Here is a 15,719-nt window from a genome sequence, read left to right on the forward strand (position 1 = left end):
GTTTTCTAAGAGATGTTATCCTGGAGTATCTCAGTAAGAATAACATCATGACCCAGCATCAACATGTGGTGTTAATGAGGGATTGGTCCTGTCAACTAATCTGATCAGCTTCTATAAGGTGGTAAGTTCCAGATTGGACCAGGGTATCACTGAGGAGGTTGTCTATCCAGACTTTTAAAAGTGCCTCAGTGCCACACAAAATGTTGCTACATAAAATGAGATAAATAGGACTAGGTGAATTTATTTGTAATTGGGTTAACAACTGGCTCTGTGATAGGAAACAAAGGTTGGTTATTAATGGAACACACTTACAAGTAGATGGGGTCACAGTTAACAATGGGGTACCACAGGAGTCAGTATTGTGTCCTCTTCTTTTTAATATATTTATTAATGACCTTGTAGGGGACATATAAAGTAGAATTTCAGTATTTGCAGATGATACTAAACTCTGCATGTTAATCAACATAGAGGAGGATAATTTAATATTATAGAAGGATTACTGTAAGCTGGAGGCTTTGGATGAAAAACGGCAAATAAAGTTTAATATGGATAAGTGTGCTAAATTGTAAAACACTGGGTAAAACTGTCACTGAAAAAGACTTGGGTTTATGGGTGGATGGCAAACTCAACTTTTTATTGACCATTGCCAGACAGCTGCTGCCAAGGCAAATAAAATAAAGGGATGCATTAAAAGAGCCATAGATGCTCTTAACAGGAACATTGTTTGCCTAATGTCACTAGTGCTGCTACACAGGTGTATATGAAGGACATAGCTGAACTAGAGCTAGAGGTGCAGAGAAGAGCGACCGAGGTTATTAAGGGAATGGGTGGTCTGCAATACCAAGATAGGTTATGAAACTTGGGGTTATTCAGTTTGGAAAAACTAAGACTTATGTGCAATCTTATTACAATGTACAAATATATGAGGGGACAGTACAGAGATCTTTCTAATGATCTTTTTACACCTATGCCTGTAATGATGACAGGGTGCCATCCTCTACGACTTGAGGAAAGAAGGTTTAATCATAATCACAGAAGGCAAATCTTTACTGTAAGAACAGTGAGACTATGAAGCTCTCTGCCACATGATGTTGTAATATCTGATTCACCATAAATGTTCAAGGATGTCCTGGATGCAGTTCTTGAAAAATATAATATTGCAGGTTATGGGCAGTAGATTCTGTGATGCGACGTTGATCCAGGGAACTAGTATGTAGAGTCTGGAAGGAATTTTTCCACTAATATGGGGCTAATAGCACCTGCCTAATGAAGCTTTGCCTTCTTGTGGATTAACATGTTAAACGATAGGTTTAACTCAATGGACTTATGTCTACCTTCAACTTAAAAAAACTATGAAACTATAAGACGGGCTGCAGAGCCCGTTCTTGGAGTTCCAGAGCCCCAATCTCAGGATGGCTGGGATCCCTGCTGTCAGACACCCAATGATCAAAGAGTTATCCCCTAGCCAATAGATAGGGATTAATGTTTTTAGGAATAACCCTATATCTTTCTTCATTATGGAACATCCTATACAAAGGGATTACCCATATAAGAATAATTCCTATTCTCCAATTAATTTGAATGTGTATATGTAAATAATAGTATAGTCTGGAAGTTCCTCTCAAATTTTTCCATATGTTTTATGTATTGTGGACTGTATTGAAAGGTCTGATTGGATGTACAAATCCAAAGACTAAGGCAGCGGATGGCAGCGTCAGTATAAGACACTGTTTTTGACCATTACTACTTGATATTACCAAGTGGGTACGGAAAGTATTCAGATCCCTTTAAATTTTTCACTCTTTGTTTCATTGCAGCCATTTGGTAAATTCTAAAAAGTTCTTTTTTTTCTCATTAAAGTACACTCTGCACCCCATCTTGACTGAAAAAAAAAACAAATGCAGAAATTTCTTCAAAGTAGCCACTTTTTGCTTTGATGACTGCTTTGCACACTCTTGGCATTCTCTTGATGAGCTTCAAGAGGTAGTCACCGGAAATGGTCTTCCAACAATCTTGAAGGAGTTCCCAGAGATGCTTAGCACTTGTTGGCCCTTTTGCCTTCACTCTGCGGTCCAGCTCACCCCAAACCATCTCAATATGGTTCAGGTCTGGAGACTGTGGAGGCCAGGTCATCCGGCGTGGCACCCCATCACTCTCTTTCTTGGTCAAATAGCCCTTACACAGCCTGGAGGTGTGTTTGGGGTCATTGTCCTGTTGAAAAATAAATGGTGGTCCAACTAAACGTAAACCGGATGGAATAGCATGCTGCTGCAAGATGCTGTGGTAGCCATGCTGGTTCAGTATGCCTTCAATTTTGAATAAATCCCCCACAGTGTCACCAGCAAAGCACCCCCACACCATCACACCTCCTGCTCCATGCTTCCCGGTGGGAACCAGGCATGTAGAGTCCATCCATTCACCTTTTCTGCATCGCACAAAGACATAGTAGTTGGAACCAAAGATCTGAAATTTGGACTCATCAGACCAAAGCACAGATTTCCACTGGTCTAATGTCCATTCCTTGTGTTCTTTAGCTCAAACAAGTCTCTTCTGCTTGTTGCCTGTCCTTAGCAGTGGTTTCCTAGCAGCTATGAAGGCCTGCTGCACAAAGTCTCCTCTTAACAGTTGTTGAAGAGATGTGTCTGCTGCTAGAACTCTTTGTAGCATTGACCTGGTCTCTAATCTGAGCTGCTGTTAACCTGCGATTTCTGAGGCTGGTGACTCAGATAAACTTATCCTCAGAAGCAGAGGTGACTCTTGGTCTTCCTTACCTGGGGCGGTCCTCATGTGAGCCAGTTTCTTTGTAGCGCTTGATGGTTTTTGCAACTGCACTTGGGAACACTTTCAAAGTTTGCCCAATTTTTCAGACTGACTGACCTTCATTTCTAAAAGTAATAATGGCCACTCGTTTTTCTTTACTTAGCTGCTTTTTTCTTGCCATAATACAAATTCTAACAGTCTATTCAGTAGAACTATCAGCTGTGTATCCACCTGACTTCTGCACAACACAACTGATGGTCCCAACCCAATTTATAAGGCAAGAAATCTCACTTATTAAACCTGACAGGGCACACCTGTGAAGTGAAAACCATTTCCGGTGACTACCTCTTGAAGCTCATCAAGAGAATGCCAAGAGTGTGCAAAGCAGTCATCAAAGCAAAAGGTGGCTACTTTGAAGAACCAAGAATATAAGACATATTTTCAGTTGTTTCACACTTTTTTGTTAAGTATGTAATTCCACATGTGTTAATTCATAGTTTTGATGCCTTCAGTGTGAATGTACAATTTTCAAAGTCATGAAAATACAGAAAAATCTTTAAATGAGAAGGTGTGTCCAAACTTTTGTTCTGCACTGTATGTTTATATGATGTAGATATAAGCCATGTTCATACATTGTGGGTTTTGTCTTCAGTAATTCTGCCCTCAATTAATGTGAACGTGGTGTTTTTTGCCACATTCATAAACTCAAAAACTATGGACTGATTAATAACCATGGCTATAATATTACTGAGTGTGTTGGAAATATTGGACAGGGACCACTATGAGGGGCTACAATCTGTTTACAGGGCTGCACAATATTATATGAGCAATGGGAAATAATTATTTTCAATCAAACTCATTTTTGTGAAGTAATTCTACCCAATATAAAACTGAAGGCAGCTTGAAATAGTACTTTAAGTTTAATGGGATTTAGTATAATTGTGGCACTCTTTTTAGATGACAGACTGATGCATTTAGAGTTCATATGCCAGCAATACTGTAACTAGTAGATTTTAACAGTCATCAATCTGTCAGAACTCAATGAGATAATATACCATTGTACGTTCATGAAACAAATTACATCTGCAAGAGATTTGAACAAAGCAGATCTAATAGTACTTTCAGACAATTATTTTAGCGCTTACTCCATCTCCTAGTGATGAATCTTTATCTCTTCAACAGCTCTTAGCTAATGGAATGGTTTCCTTAGTTTTCAATCCTTTCAAGTTTTCCTATAATTATGCATTATTGTAATAGTATATACTATAAATCGCAAGGGTCTGGGTTAATTTTCTACTTCTTCCCTATTTCATTTTGAAGTAAATTGAATTATAATATTATACATGATAATGAGAAGACATCCTTGTGTTACATATTGATACATGTCACTAAATGTCTTTAAGACAGTTTTTTTTCTTATGCATTACAACCTTTGTAAGACTGACATTTTCAGTCTATCTATGTTTCTATCTAAGTTTTGGCTTGAGAAAGGCTGTTCACAGCCGAAACGTTGCCACACCAGAGGGGCTAATAAGTTCACTTTTTTCCACTTAGAATTTTCTGGATTGCTGCTTGCTTTTCTTATACAATATTTATATGACAACGGAATAGTTGTTTGGGAGGCCATGCACCCATTTTTTTTTTATTTGGTGCTGTTCCAGTATTTTTCATTGTGTATCTATCTATCAATCAAAAAATTAATTGAAGCAGCACAAGCTATAAAAAATAGATGATAGGTGCAAATCCACTGGTTAAGGCCTAGTAACCATATCATATACAAATCCAAAAAAGGTAGGATGCACAGTGCATTTAGATATCAAAAGTACATAAAAACTTTTAATCAGAGTATGTGTTCAATGGCCAGATTTAGGTCCTAGTTTGTTGAATTGATATCCTACCCTAACAAATTCAAGTTAGGTGAACCCACCAATTTCAGAGGGATAGGCTGACACTATATGCGTTTGGTTGTCTCTGAACTCTCCCCTAAAGGGAGAGATAAGGATCAGACTGTTTAATCGTTAAACATCTGATACTTTAGTCCTTCTGGCAGTGTCTTAATCCACTCTACCCATTGAAAACCTAAGAAAGCTCAACCAAGATGAGCTTTCATGTGTATGTGGGGATCAAAAGAGATAGACATTGGCTGAAAAAAACCTACAGCTCTCAAAAGTGTATAGACACCTTAGTGTTGAAGTGAATTAAGGTGATATTGTTGTCCAAACTCATTGATACTGGGATTGACCATCTATTTAATGGGTATGGTGGTCTCCAAACTCTTCCCTGGCAGATAACTGAGGAAAGAAGGATCGGGCACTTTGAATTATCAGTCCCTGCCCTTTGCTCCTATGGGAGATAAATTACTGCCAAGTGGGTCTAACAGCCTCTAATGCTGATGGATGTCAAGTGCTTCCTGTCCCAATAGAGACCAATAGGAGCATCTGTACCTGAGCCACAGGGGTTGGAACAGTGAGTATGTAAAATTTTATTATTTTTTTACCCATTTCTTGCCATTTCAATTTTTTCATTTTGCTAGTAGACAACCCATGGGTTGTCAAAAATTTACTGTGCTATGCATCTTATACAAAGAATCCCCTATCCCTGCCAGTTGCTTGTATATAATAAGAAGCACTATATAACTACAGATAGAACTCCAATAACTCCCATTTTAGGGGTTAATTTGAGGGCATCAAGCGAGGATTTATATACTAGAAGTGCCATCAGGGCTGGCTGGTAGACCCCTAGTGAAAAATTGATGGGCTTTTTGCTGTGTAACCTCTGTGACTCAGATTTACTAGAGTACTACAGGAGGTAAACATTGAGGAAAAGAGTACAAAGCTCCTGTGCACCTACTGGGAAATTGGTGTTTGTAGCTTTAATAACTAGATTTGAAGAACTATTCTGAATGGGTGATGCGACAGGCCCTTAGTGGTGGCTTGGCTTGCACATCTTTTTGTATCTGGCTGTCTTTGATTACTTCTTACAGAGTGTAAATTTACAAATCAGTAAGGATTTCCAGGTTTGTGAATTGATAATAGCACTGACCAAAGACAAAGACAAGATTTGGTTTGATTCTGGCAGGTATTCCAGTATTTTTCACTATTGAAATTCTGGTCATTATTACAGACAGTTGTGCAAACTGCGTGTCATCTCCTCAACGTCGCAACATCATGACAACGGTGTGCTTAGGACGTTGCATATCTCCCCTCTTTCTACCTAATAACACCCTATTCTTTATGCACATCAAATCCTGACAAAGTTGTGTTGGTGTGGCGACAGCATGTCAAGGATTTCTCAGTATCCCACCCAAGTCCCAGAAAAGATGTCCATTGACTAATTATGCTTTACATTGTATCTAAGAAGAAATATTTTTCTAATGAACTTTTGTAATGAACTTTTGTATTGAGAATAAAGCATAGTTATTGGTTAATATTGATGAAGTCAGCACTCCAATTTCTTTATTTATACTTAGCAGGAGTTTCTTCTATAGATTTATCCATTATATTCTAACCTGTTAGGACATCATGTTATTGGCATAATGAAATTGCTATTTTCTTACCTAGCGTTCAGTGTTTCTGTGAACCTTTTAATACTCATATGATAAAAACCTGGTGACAGGTTCGCTTTAATTCTTTACTTTGCATCTATTAAATGTGATATTAATAAAAAGTATTTTTATTATGATAAATGGCCTATGCACCCTTGTGTTCGTAGGTTGGTGTTCAATTGTGCAAATATGTTTACAGTAATGGAAATTAAAGGAGTATTCTACTTCTTCGATTTATGACATATGCTTATCATATGCCATACATGTTTAATAGATGTTTAATGAAATCTGCATCTGTTTCAAGAATGGGGACATGATATGCTTAGTTATCAGAGGAGAGATGTTCAGAATTCCTATTCATTTGTATGGAATCTCCAACCACCTCTTGAATGTCAGCTGCATGCTGTGGGGCCCTATTGTTCACATAGATGTGAGTCCCCCACATCTAGCATGCATTTATGGCATATCATGTGGATATGCCATCAGGATATGAGAAGAGAATATCCCATAAATTTTCATATAGTAAATTGCTATTTGTGTTGTAAACATTGTACATATTTATATACAGTCCGATAGTTCCTGTCTGATACCGCATTTAATGTGACTCCAAGTGTTTGCTAGTTGTGGCTAGGAAAATTTGGAAATGTGAAAGTTTTTAACTAATGAAGCAAATTGTCTCTTCAGAGTGGATGAGGACTAGAACTCTAGTGCCACCTACAGGAAGTAGCAATCCTAAAAGTCAATAGTGACCCTTTAAAGAGCCTTATCACATGACTTAGGATATAAGCCAGAACCAGAAACTCAATTTGCAGACACAATGTTTCGGGATACTGCCAATTTAGACAATTTGCATGTTTCCCAGAGGAGCATTGCGGCTTTAAAAGTCTCCTCACCATGACATGCTTAACATGTCGCTCTCCGTATGGAGAAATGTTACCCCTTAACTAATGAAGCAAATTTCTCCTAGTGCATATAATAATAGTGTTTCCCATAATCTCTAGGCATCTGAATTTTTATGATCCAACCACTAAAAGTTTTACTTTCAACTAGGTGAAAGATCAAAATTCTCAGCCACCATAAACAATATGCTTTTCAAAGAATTTGTGGAGAAATGTTTACTCATTTTTGATTGATGAAATATAGTCTTTTATCTCACGCTAAGTATTGGGGTTTATAAGAAAAGACTTTGGTCTTACTGCAAATATATTTTATTTAAAATCCTTAGATTTTCCATTCTGTAGACTGCCATGCTATAGTGACTTAAGAAGAGTACACTTGAGTAAACAGAAGCATGATAAGCTCCACCACTATTTCCTGAAAATAAATGATGATTTTGGTATTATTAAGACAGTAAATTCACAAATAAGATATCATTTATTGCGATAGCTCCCACAGTAAATGAATTGTGAAAATGGTATTTGTTCATAATTGCTGTAATTGTTTAGCAGATCATTGTTTACAAGCTCATTATAGTATCAGTTAGAAAAGTACCACTGAACCAGCATGTTGTTATTGATTACGTTTCCTTTTCATGGTTTCGAATAGAGTGATTGTAAGAATTAGGCAGAATGCAATAGTTACATTGTTTTTAAAGCTGCTTTAACAGTGGACTTGAAGATTAGTTGGTGCATTTAATCATTGGAATCTAAAAAATTGGTCTTACTCGGACTCAACTTAGGAACAATACTTTATGGATTTCTTGTACTGTATAGTTAATATTCATTACAACGTTTTTCTTAGTAGCTTTTATAGTTCTTCACCTTGTTTTATTATTTTGTCACCCAATGAAACATCACTTTAAATGATAAAATGTTTAAGACTACCTGATACGACTAATTTAACATGCACATATCTCTAAATTTCTCCAGGAGTGTTGAGAGGGGGGTATGCATAATTCTTTGTTAGATTTTTTTATCTTTAACATTTTATTTTACAAGAACCCTAAAAAGCCTCCAGGAATGCGTATATGTGTCAAAGCTGTTAAGTGTGTGTGTAAATTAAAAATAATTATATGACTTCTGCCCTGCATTTTTCATTACTTTACCCTCTGCAGGGTCTCTCTATCATTTAGTTGTCTTTGAGCTAGTGGGTGGAGTCCAGCGTCTATGATGTTTCCCATACACAGTGCACACAAAATGATGAGCAATTCCTTCTGTGTTGTATCTATGTAGCACATGTTCAGAAGCAGCATGGACATCATTGGACAATAGTACAAAGTTTTGCAGTTGTAAATCCAGAATTGGGGTGAGAAAAAAAATCCTAGTAGAAAGCAGCAATACTGCCTGTGCTTTCTGTGCCTTGGTTACTCTTTTCCCCACTCTCCTCCTCTTGCTTCTTTTTCTCTCTCCTTTCCTGAGACTTCGACAGCGAGCTGTAGCCTGATCCCTCAGTGAGCTAGAAGTCCTTCTTGCCTTGAGTAAAAAGAAATGTAGATGTATTTATGTGTAAATTATCTATTGAGGAGGCGGGGATGTGTGCGATGGGAAGTGGCTTTTGGGTGGAGAAAAGACATATTTCTCTAAAAATAAATCTTGTAAAGTTTCTTATTTTTGTTTGTACTATTGACTTATGAAAAATAGGTTTAATAAACCTAATATTTACTAATATATATATATATATATATATATAGTTTTTCCTTAACCCCCCCAAGGTAGCATTGCTCCCTTTATAATAGAAGTATTCTGATTTTGCAGAGAAAAGATATAGGAAAATCAGATTTTCTCTTATTACCCTATGATTATATTAGCAGATTACCAACAATAGTAGTTTATATTCTGTGAAGAGGACACAAGCAGACATGAAACAACTTACAGTTTGCTGATGATCTATGTCAGAATCCACAAAAAAATTCCTCCTTCTTGACTGCATCATTGGTGTCTTATTATAGGGGACATCTAGTTATGCAGTTAATCAGTGTTAATTTGTGTAGGCTTAAAACGGAAAACACTCTGTAGGTATGTTGTTGAACAGGAAAAACTGTCTGATCTAAAATTATGTGTGTTTAATATACATAAACCAGCAAAATGAAAATCTCTAGAAAGAAATGTCTTATGTTTGGAATATTTTCAGCTTTGATGTGGACATAAAGTCCTGTCAAAGTCTTGTCTTTTGTAAAGTTTCACATCACGCGTCCTTTTATTGAATCTCTTTATCAAATCTCTTTAAGTACTTTAGAATGAATAATACATTACTGTTGTGAATCATATTTGTTGAAAACACCTTGAGGAGGCAGACAAAGAAACTTATGGGCTTCATTAGGAATCTTATTTGATTTTTCTGCTGCCATCCTCAATTCAGTGTTCTTTGAATACAAAACTTTGTAAGAATAATGATGACAAACATTTCTTTGTTCACCAACTTGAGCGTAGATGGTTTTGAAATCTGCTCCCAAGGAAATCTGTAGCCTTTTGAAGTATCGTACTTTACTGCACATTTCTTCAGTAAATCCCATTAGCTTTATGAAACTCATGACTCATTGGATGATAAGGGGTATATTACAAAATCACTACATTTTAATACAGTATTTTACTTTTAAGGCTTTATAAGTATTCCCCTGATTCTGTGACTACTGCCTTACGTTATTCTTATTCACATACAAACTTCTTTCCAATTATTGCCCACAGGTTGAGAGCCTAGAGGAAGGAGCATTTTATGAATATAAAATTATTGCAAGTAACCTTGCTGGCCTTGGCCTTCCTTCTGAACCCAGTGAGCACTTTAAGTGTGAGGCTTGGACATTTCCTGAGCCAGGTGAGTCACATGTACTATAGTATGGAGTTTTTGGGATGCAAAAATTGAATAATTTGAGCCTGGAGGAACATGTAGACTTTAGGTAGAAAGAGTGGCCAGTTTTTACTGTCGAGAGCTTCAGGCTTCCGGAGTATACTGAATTGTGAATTGTATGCCAGTCTATGTATACCTTTAGATTACAGCTGTCACTTGACAGATTAAAAAATCTGGTTACAAAAAATTAGTCCTAGTCTAAGGGTCCTTTTAATCAAGCAGATAAACTGATTTCATTTTAATATAGGAATTATCTGGAGGGTATTTTCTGTGAATAATTATTTGTTCCCCTTCCTCTAATACATGCTGTAACACTGTTTGTTTATATAAATGTGCTACCTACAAGCAATAATTTGTACTCCCCATATAAAAGATGCTATATGGCAAACAAGTGTTTTTTCATTTTTTGGATATCTCTGCTCTTATCATGTATACATTGGGCAATGATCAGACCAAACATTGATACAAACCGTTGTTCTGCCAATCATTAAGTCATGCAGTAGGTCATTATCTTGATATTTCCAGAGTAAACTTAAGGTCTCAAGGGAAAATAAATCTATTGCAACACAGCAGTTTAGTAGATGTATAAATTTCACTGTAGCATAGATGAAATGTCGTTATGTCCAGAACAAAAAAAAATATTTAGTTTCAGGAGTTTCATAAGTATTAATAAAGTAAAATGAATGCTGTAGAAAAACAAGTCAAATGGGTAATTAACCCCTTAACGACTTTTGACGTACATTTATGTCAAAGGTCGTGTCCATGCCTTTGATGTGGGCCCACAACTTTCTCCACACATGATGACTGATTTAATCAGTCATCATGTGCCTTTAACAGCTGCAGGTGGAGCAGTGCTCCGCCTGCGGCTGATAACAAGTTAAATCCTGCTGTCAATCACTGGCAGGAAGCCAGGAAGCGTGTCATGCCTCCCACCCTCAGTGCCCCTGTTACATGATTGTGGGACACCGATGCATTGTCATGACAGCTCTGGGTCTGCTGAAGACCTCCGTGCCTGACATTACGATACTCCTGTGAATGCCGGCTTGTGACTGGCGTTCATAGGAGATCGTAAATTCTGCTATACATAATATACATAATAGTGTATAGCACAAGCGATCAGTTGATTGCAGTTTCAAGTCTACTAAAGTAAAAAAAAAGATATTTAAAAATAGGAAAAAAATAACACAAAAGTTCAAATCACCCCTCTTTTGCCCCATGGAAAATGAAACAATTACCATATATTCTCATGTATAAGCCAAATTTTTCAGCACATTTTTTATACAGAAAAAGCCCCCCCTCAGCTTATACTAGTCAGATCTATCCAAATATAAAAGAAATTAATCCGGTCAGTATATGGCGTAGCAGGAAAACAAAATCAAACAGCCAAAATTATTATTTTTTGGCCGCTGCAACATTGAAATAAAATGCAATAAGAGGCGATAAAACATTGCAGCTACCCCAAAAGGGTATCAATAAAAACTTCAGCTCAGGACACAAAAAACAAGCTATCACACAGCCCCAGATCCCAAAAAATGAAAATGTTAGTCTCTGAAAATGGCAACAGAAGCAACATTTTGTTTCTTACAAATTTTGGATTTTTTTTTCACCACTTAAATAAAATAAAAACACTATACATGTTTGATATCTGTGTACTCGTACTGACCAGGAGAATCATATTGCTGGGTCAGTTTTACCATATAGCGAATATAGTAAATAAAAAACCCAAAAAACAATTGTGGAATTGCACTTTTTTTGCAATTTCAATGCACTTGGAGTTTTTTCCGGATTTCCAGTGCATAACATGTTAAAATGGATAGGGTCATTCGAAAGTACAACTCGTCCCACAAAATACAAGCCCTCATATGGCTATGGAAATGGAAAAATAAAAAGTTATGGCTCTTGGAAAAAGGCGAGGGAAAAACAAAAGAGCAAAAACGGAAAATTGCAAGGTCATGAAGAGGTTAACAAATCACAAGACATTCTTAGAATTACAATTTATAAAGCACTTAGATGCCCAGGAACGGATAATTTGCAAGGCATTATGGCTGTAGTCATTTGATGAACAAAATTCTAAAAAAATTGCATAAAAAAAATCTGTGTGTCTCCATGTTAATGAACTACAAATAAACCTGTTGTGTATTCAGATTCTGCAGTGACACTGCCATTCATATGTAACTCTACTTTCTGCTAACATAACTCACATACTTGTAAACTTAGTATGTAAAGTAGTATGACTACAGAATGATCCAAAAAGAAAGAAAAATTATCGGCACTCAACAAAAACGTTATCTCATTCACTTTTGATGGTGCTCAGCAATGAATATATATTGAAAGTCCAATAGTAGTACCAGAAAAGAAATTGTGTCACTCACCTGTGCATAAAATTCAGAGACTTAATTTCTTAAAATATGGTCCAGAGGAAGAAGCGCCTTCTCGGTGTGAAACGGCTGTTGTCTGAATATACCATTCAGTACCACGCTGTTACTTTTATCTATTTGGAAATAAAGTCTCTACATTTTATGCACGGGTAAGTGCCACAATTTCTCTTCTTCCACTATACTATATGACTACAGAATGAGCTTACACAAGGTTTGTAAATCTGCATACAAGGTGCACAAACAAAACAATATGAAATGTATTTTTCTTTTACAATCTCTTTTTAAAACGAACAAGGAAAGTTGAAAAGGAAACAACAGTTGTATCCAACATATTTGAAGACCACATAACCAGAAATCAGTAATAATTTAATAGTCTGAAAAATGACAAAGGGGTCAAATTATGAAAAATAGAGAGTAGAAAAATGACTATTGCGTTTCCAAAATCGATAGGTAATGTCAATAGCATGAAATTAGGCTTTGGGAATCTAGAAACAACCTTAAATGTAAAATCTTCAGGTCAGAATGGGTAGATTTTCAAAACAATCTATTTAACACTCTTAAGTCATAACAGTATTTTTCAGTATCAGAATGAATGTACTTTTGTCACAAAGGTTTTTACACAGATTTCCTCAGAAAAAAAGAAATCAATATACCTTACCCTCCCAACCACTGCCTTGATTTTTATGGGATTTGTTGTTGTGTTCCTTTTTTCTGTTCAATGGTTTTGAAATGTGCTGTTTTCCCTGGCCAAACAAGGTGGTTGAGCAGAATATTCTCTATTGGGTCTCTTGTTCATGAATAATTTATACAAGTTCTTAATGCAGTATATGGGCAAAGTTACTTCATTATTTTTTTTTTAGCTACAGTAGTACAATATAAAATTATACTAAAGGCAAATGTTTATTTAACGATAATTGCTGAGTTTTTTGGAACTACTATACTTTACAGACATATTTAGTCAGTGGATCCAATACTGGTTGCCCTTTATACTATGAGATATCTCATTTCCAAAGTCCAACTTTCCAAATCTAAATGCCCACACTCTCTAAATTCATTTTTAATTCATTGTAAATTATTTGACTTTTAAATAAATCTTATGACTGACATTTTTGGCAGTGAATCTAGTGTAGGTTGCCATTTTTACTAGGAGAAAAGAAAAATTTCTGACTTTCCAAATGACTTTCCATTCATTTTAAATCATTTTCATTTTAATACATTAAAATTATTTTTTATTTTTATTGCTGGTTAACATACTATTGTTACTTTAAGTTGAGGAAAAATAGCAAAGCAATTGTATGTTTGAGTTGAATTAATTACATAAGCAAGTAATCCTTTCCAGTTATTGTTTCAAAACATTGTGGTTATGTTAAAAGAGGTTTTCAGGCTTTGAAAAACAATTTTCAGATATTCTTTAATTCTTTAGGAACTCTGAGTTAATGGATTTAGGTACAGGATTCAGAACCCTTATTTTTCATCAGTCTTAAAAAGCAGCTACAAAAAGTGTATCATGCTTTGATGGACCAGACAATTACTTACACACCACTATTAAATGAGAACTTTGTAATGCTTAAAAAGATTGTAACATCAGAAAAAGACCTATTGTTTAAATAAGGTTTTTATGTTAAACATATCTTCCAAAAATTTTCAGTATTTTTGTTTCATTTTATATATCATGATATACAGTGTGTGAATATATACAGTTGAAACCAGAAGTTTACATACTGTACACTATATAAAAAGACACATATGCATGTTTTTCTCAATATCTGACATGAAATCAAAACAAACCTTTCCTGTTTTAGGTCAATTAGGATTACCATAATTTTTAATATTTGCCAAATGAATAATGAGAGAGAATGTTTTAAGGCATTTTTTTTACTGCAAAGTCAAAACTGAACGACTTGGGTCAAACGTTTGGGATATCCTTCTAGAAGCTTCTCACAACAGTTGGTCAGAATTTGGGCCCATTCCTCCTGACAAAACTGGTGTAACTGATCCAGGTTTGTAGGTCGCCTTGCTCGCACCTGTCTTTTCAGCTTTGCCCATAAATTTTCATTAGGATTGAGATCAGGGCTTTGTTATAGCCACTCCAAAATATTGACTTTGTTATCCTTAAGCCACTTTGTTACCATTTTGGCAGTATGCTTTGGGTCATTGTCCATTTGGAAGACCCATTTCCGCTCAAGCTTTAACTTCCTGGCTGATGTGTTGCGATGTTGCTTCAGTATTGCCACATAATCTTCTTATCTTATGATGCCATCTATTTTGTGAAGTGCACCAGTCCCTCCTGCAGCAAAACAACCCCAAACCATGATGCTTCCACCCCCCGTGTTTCACAGTTGAGATGGTATTCTTAAGCTTCCAAGCTTCTCCCTTTTTCCTCCAAACGTAACGATGGTCACTCATTATAGCCAAAAAAGTTAAATTTTAGTTTCATCAGACCACAGGACATGTCTCCAAAAATGAAGGTATTTGTTCCTGTGTGCATTTGAAAACATTATTCTGGCTTTTTTATATTTATTTTGGATAATGGCTTCTTCCTGGCAGAGGGGCCTTTCAGCCCATGTTGATACAGTACTCGTTTCACTGTGGATATTGACACATTCTTACCAGCTTCCGCCATCATCTTCTCAAGGTCTTTTGCTTTTGTCCTTGGGTTGATATGCACATGTCGGACAAGAGCACATTCATCTCTGGGACACAGAATCCGTCTCCTTCCTAAGCGGTATGATGGCTGGACATTCCCATCTTGTTTGTACTTGCATATAATTGTTTGCACAGATGAACAAGGCACCTTCAGGTATCTTCAAATTGTACCCAAGGATGAGCCAGACTTGTGCAAGTCCACAATTCTCTTACTGATATCTTGGCTGATATCTTTAGACTTTCCCATGATGCTACACAAAGAAGCAGTGTGTTTCAGGTGTGCATTAAAATACATCCACAGGTGTGTCTCTAATTAACTCAGATGTTGCCAAAAAAACTATCAAAAGCTTCCAAACACATGACATCATCATATGGGCAGTCCAGAATTGTTTAAAGGCATAGTAATCTTAGTGTATGTAAACTTTTGACTTTGCAGTAAGTAATAAAAATGCCTTAAAACATTCTCTCTCTCTCTCATTATTCTGGCATTATTTGGCAAATATTAAAAATTATGGTAATCCTAATTGACCTAAAATGGGAAAGGTTTATTCTGATTTCATGTCAGATATTGAGAAAAACATGCATATGTGTCTTTTTATATAGTGTAT

At 36.1% G+C, this 15,719-nt stretch overlaps 1 protein-coding gene across 4 annotated transcripts in view; it reads left to right on the top strand.

Annotated features, from left to right (window-relative positions):
- MYOM2 (myomesin 2) overlaps positions 1-15,719 on the top strand; it is a 286,047-nt gene that overhangs the window by 174,252 nt on the left and 96,076 nt on the right. For all 4 annotated transcript variants that reach the window (XM_073675391.1, XM_073675390.1, XM_073675389.1 and 1 more), the window contains one exon: positions 9,928-10,054. In XM_073675391.1, coding sequence (XP_073531492.1) covers positions 9,928-10,054 — 127 coding nt within the window. The remainder of the gene's footprint in view (positions 1-9,927; positions 10,055-15,719) is intronic.

This window comes from Phyllobates terribilis, unplaced genomic scaffold, assembly GCF_046119375.1.
Source record: "Phyllobates terribilis strain yellow unplaced genomic scaffold, ASM4611937v1 Scaffold_3__8_contigs__length_932513732, whole genome shotgun sequence".
NCBI lineage: Eukaryota > Metazoa > Chordata > Amphibia > Anura > Dendrobatidae > Phyllobates > Phyllobates terribilis.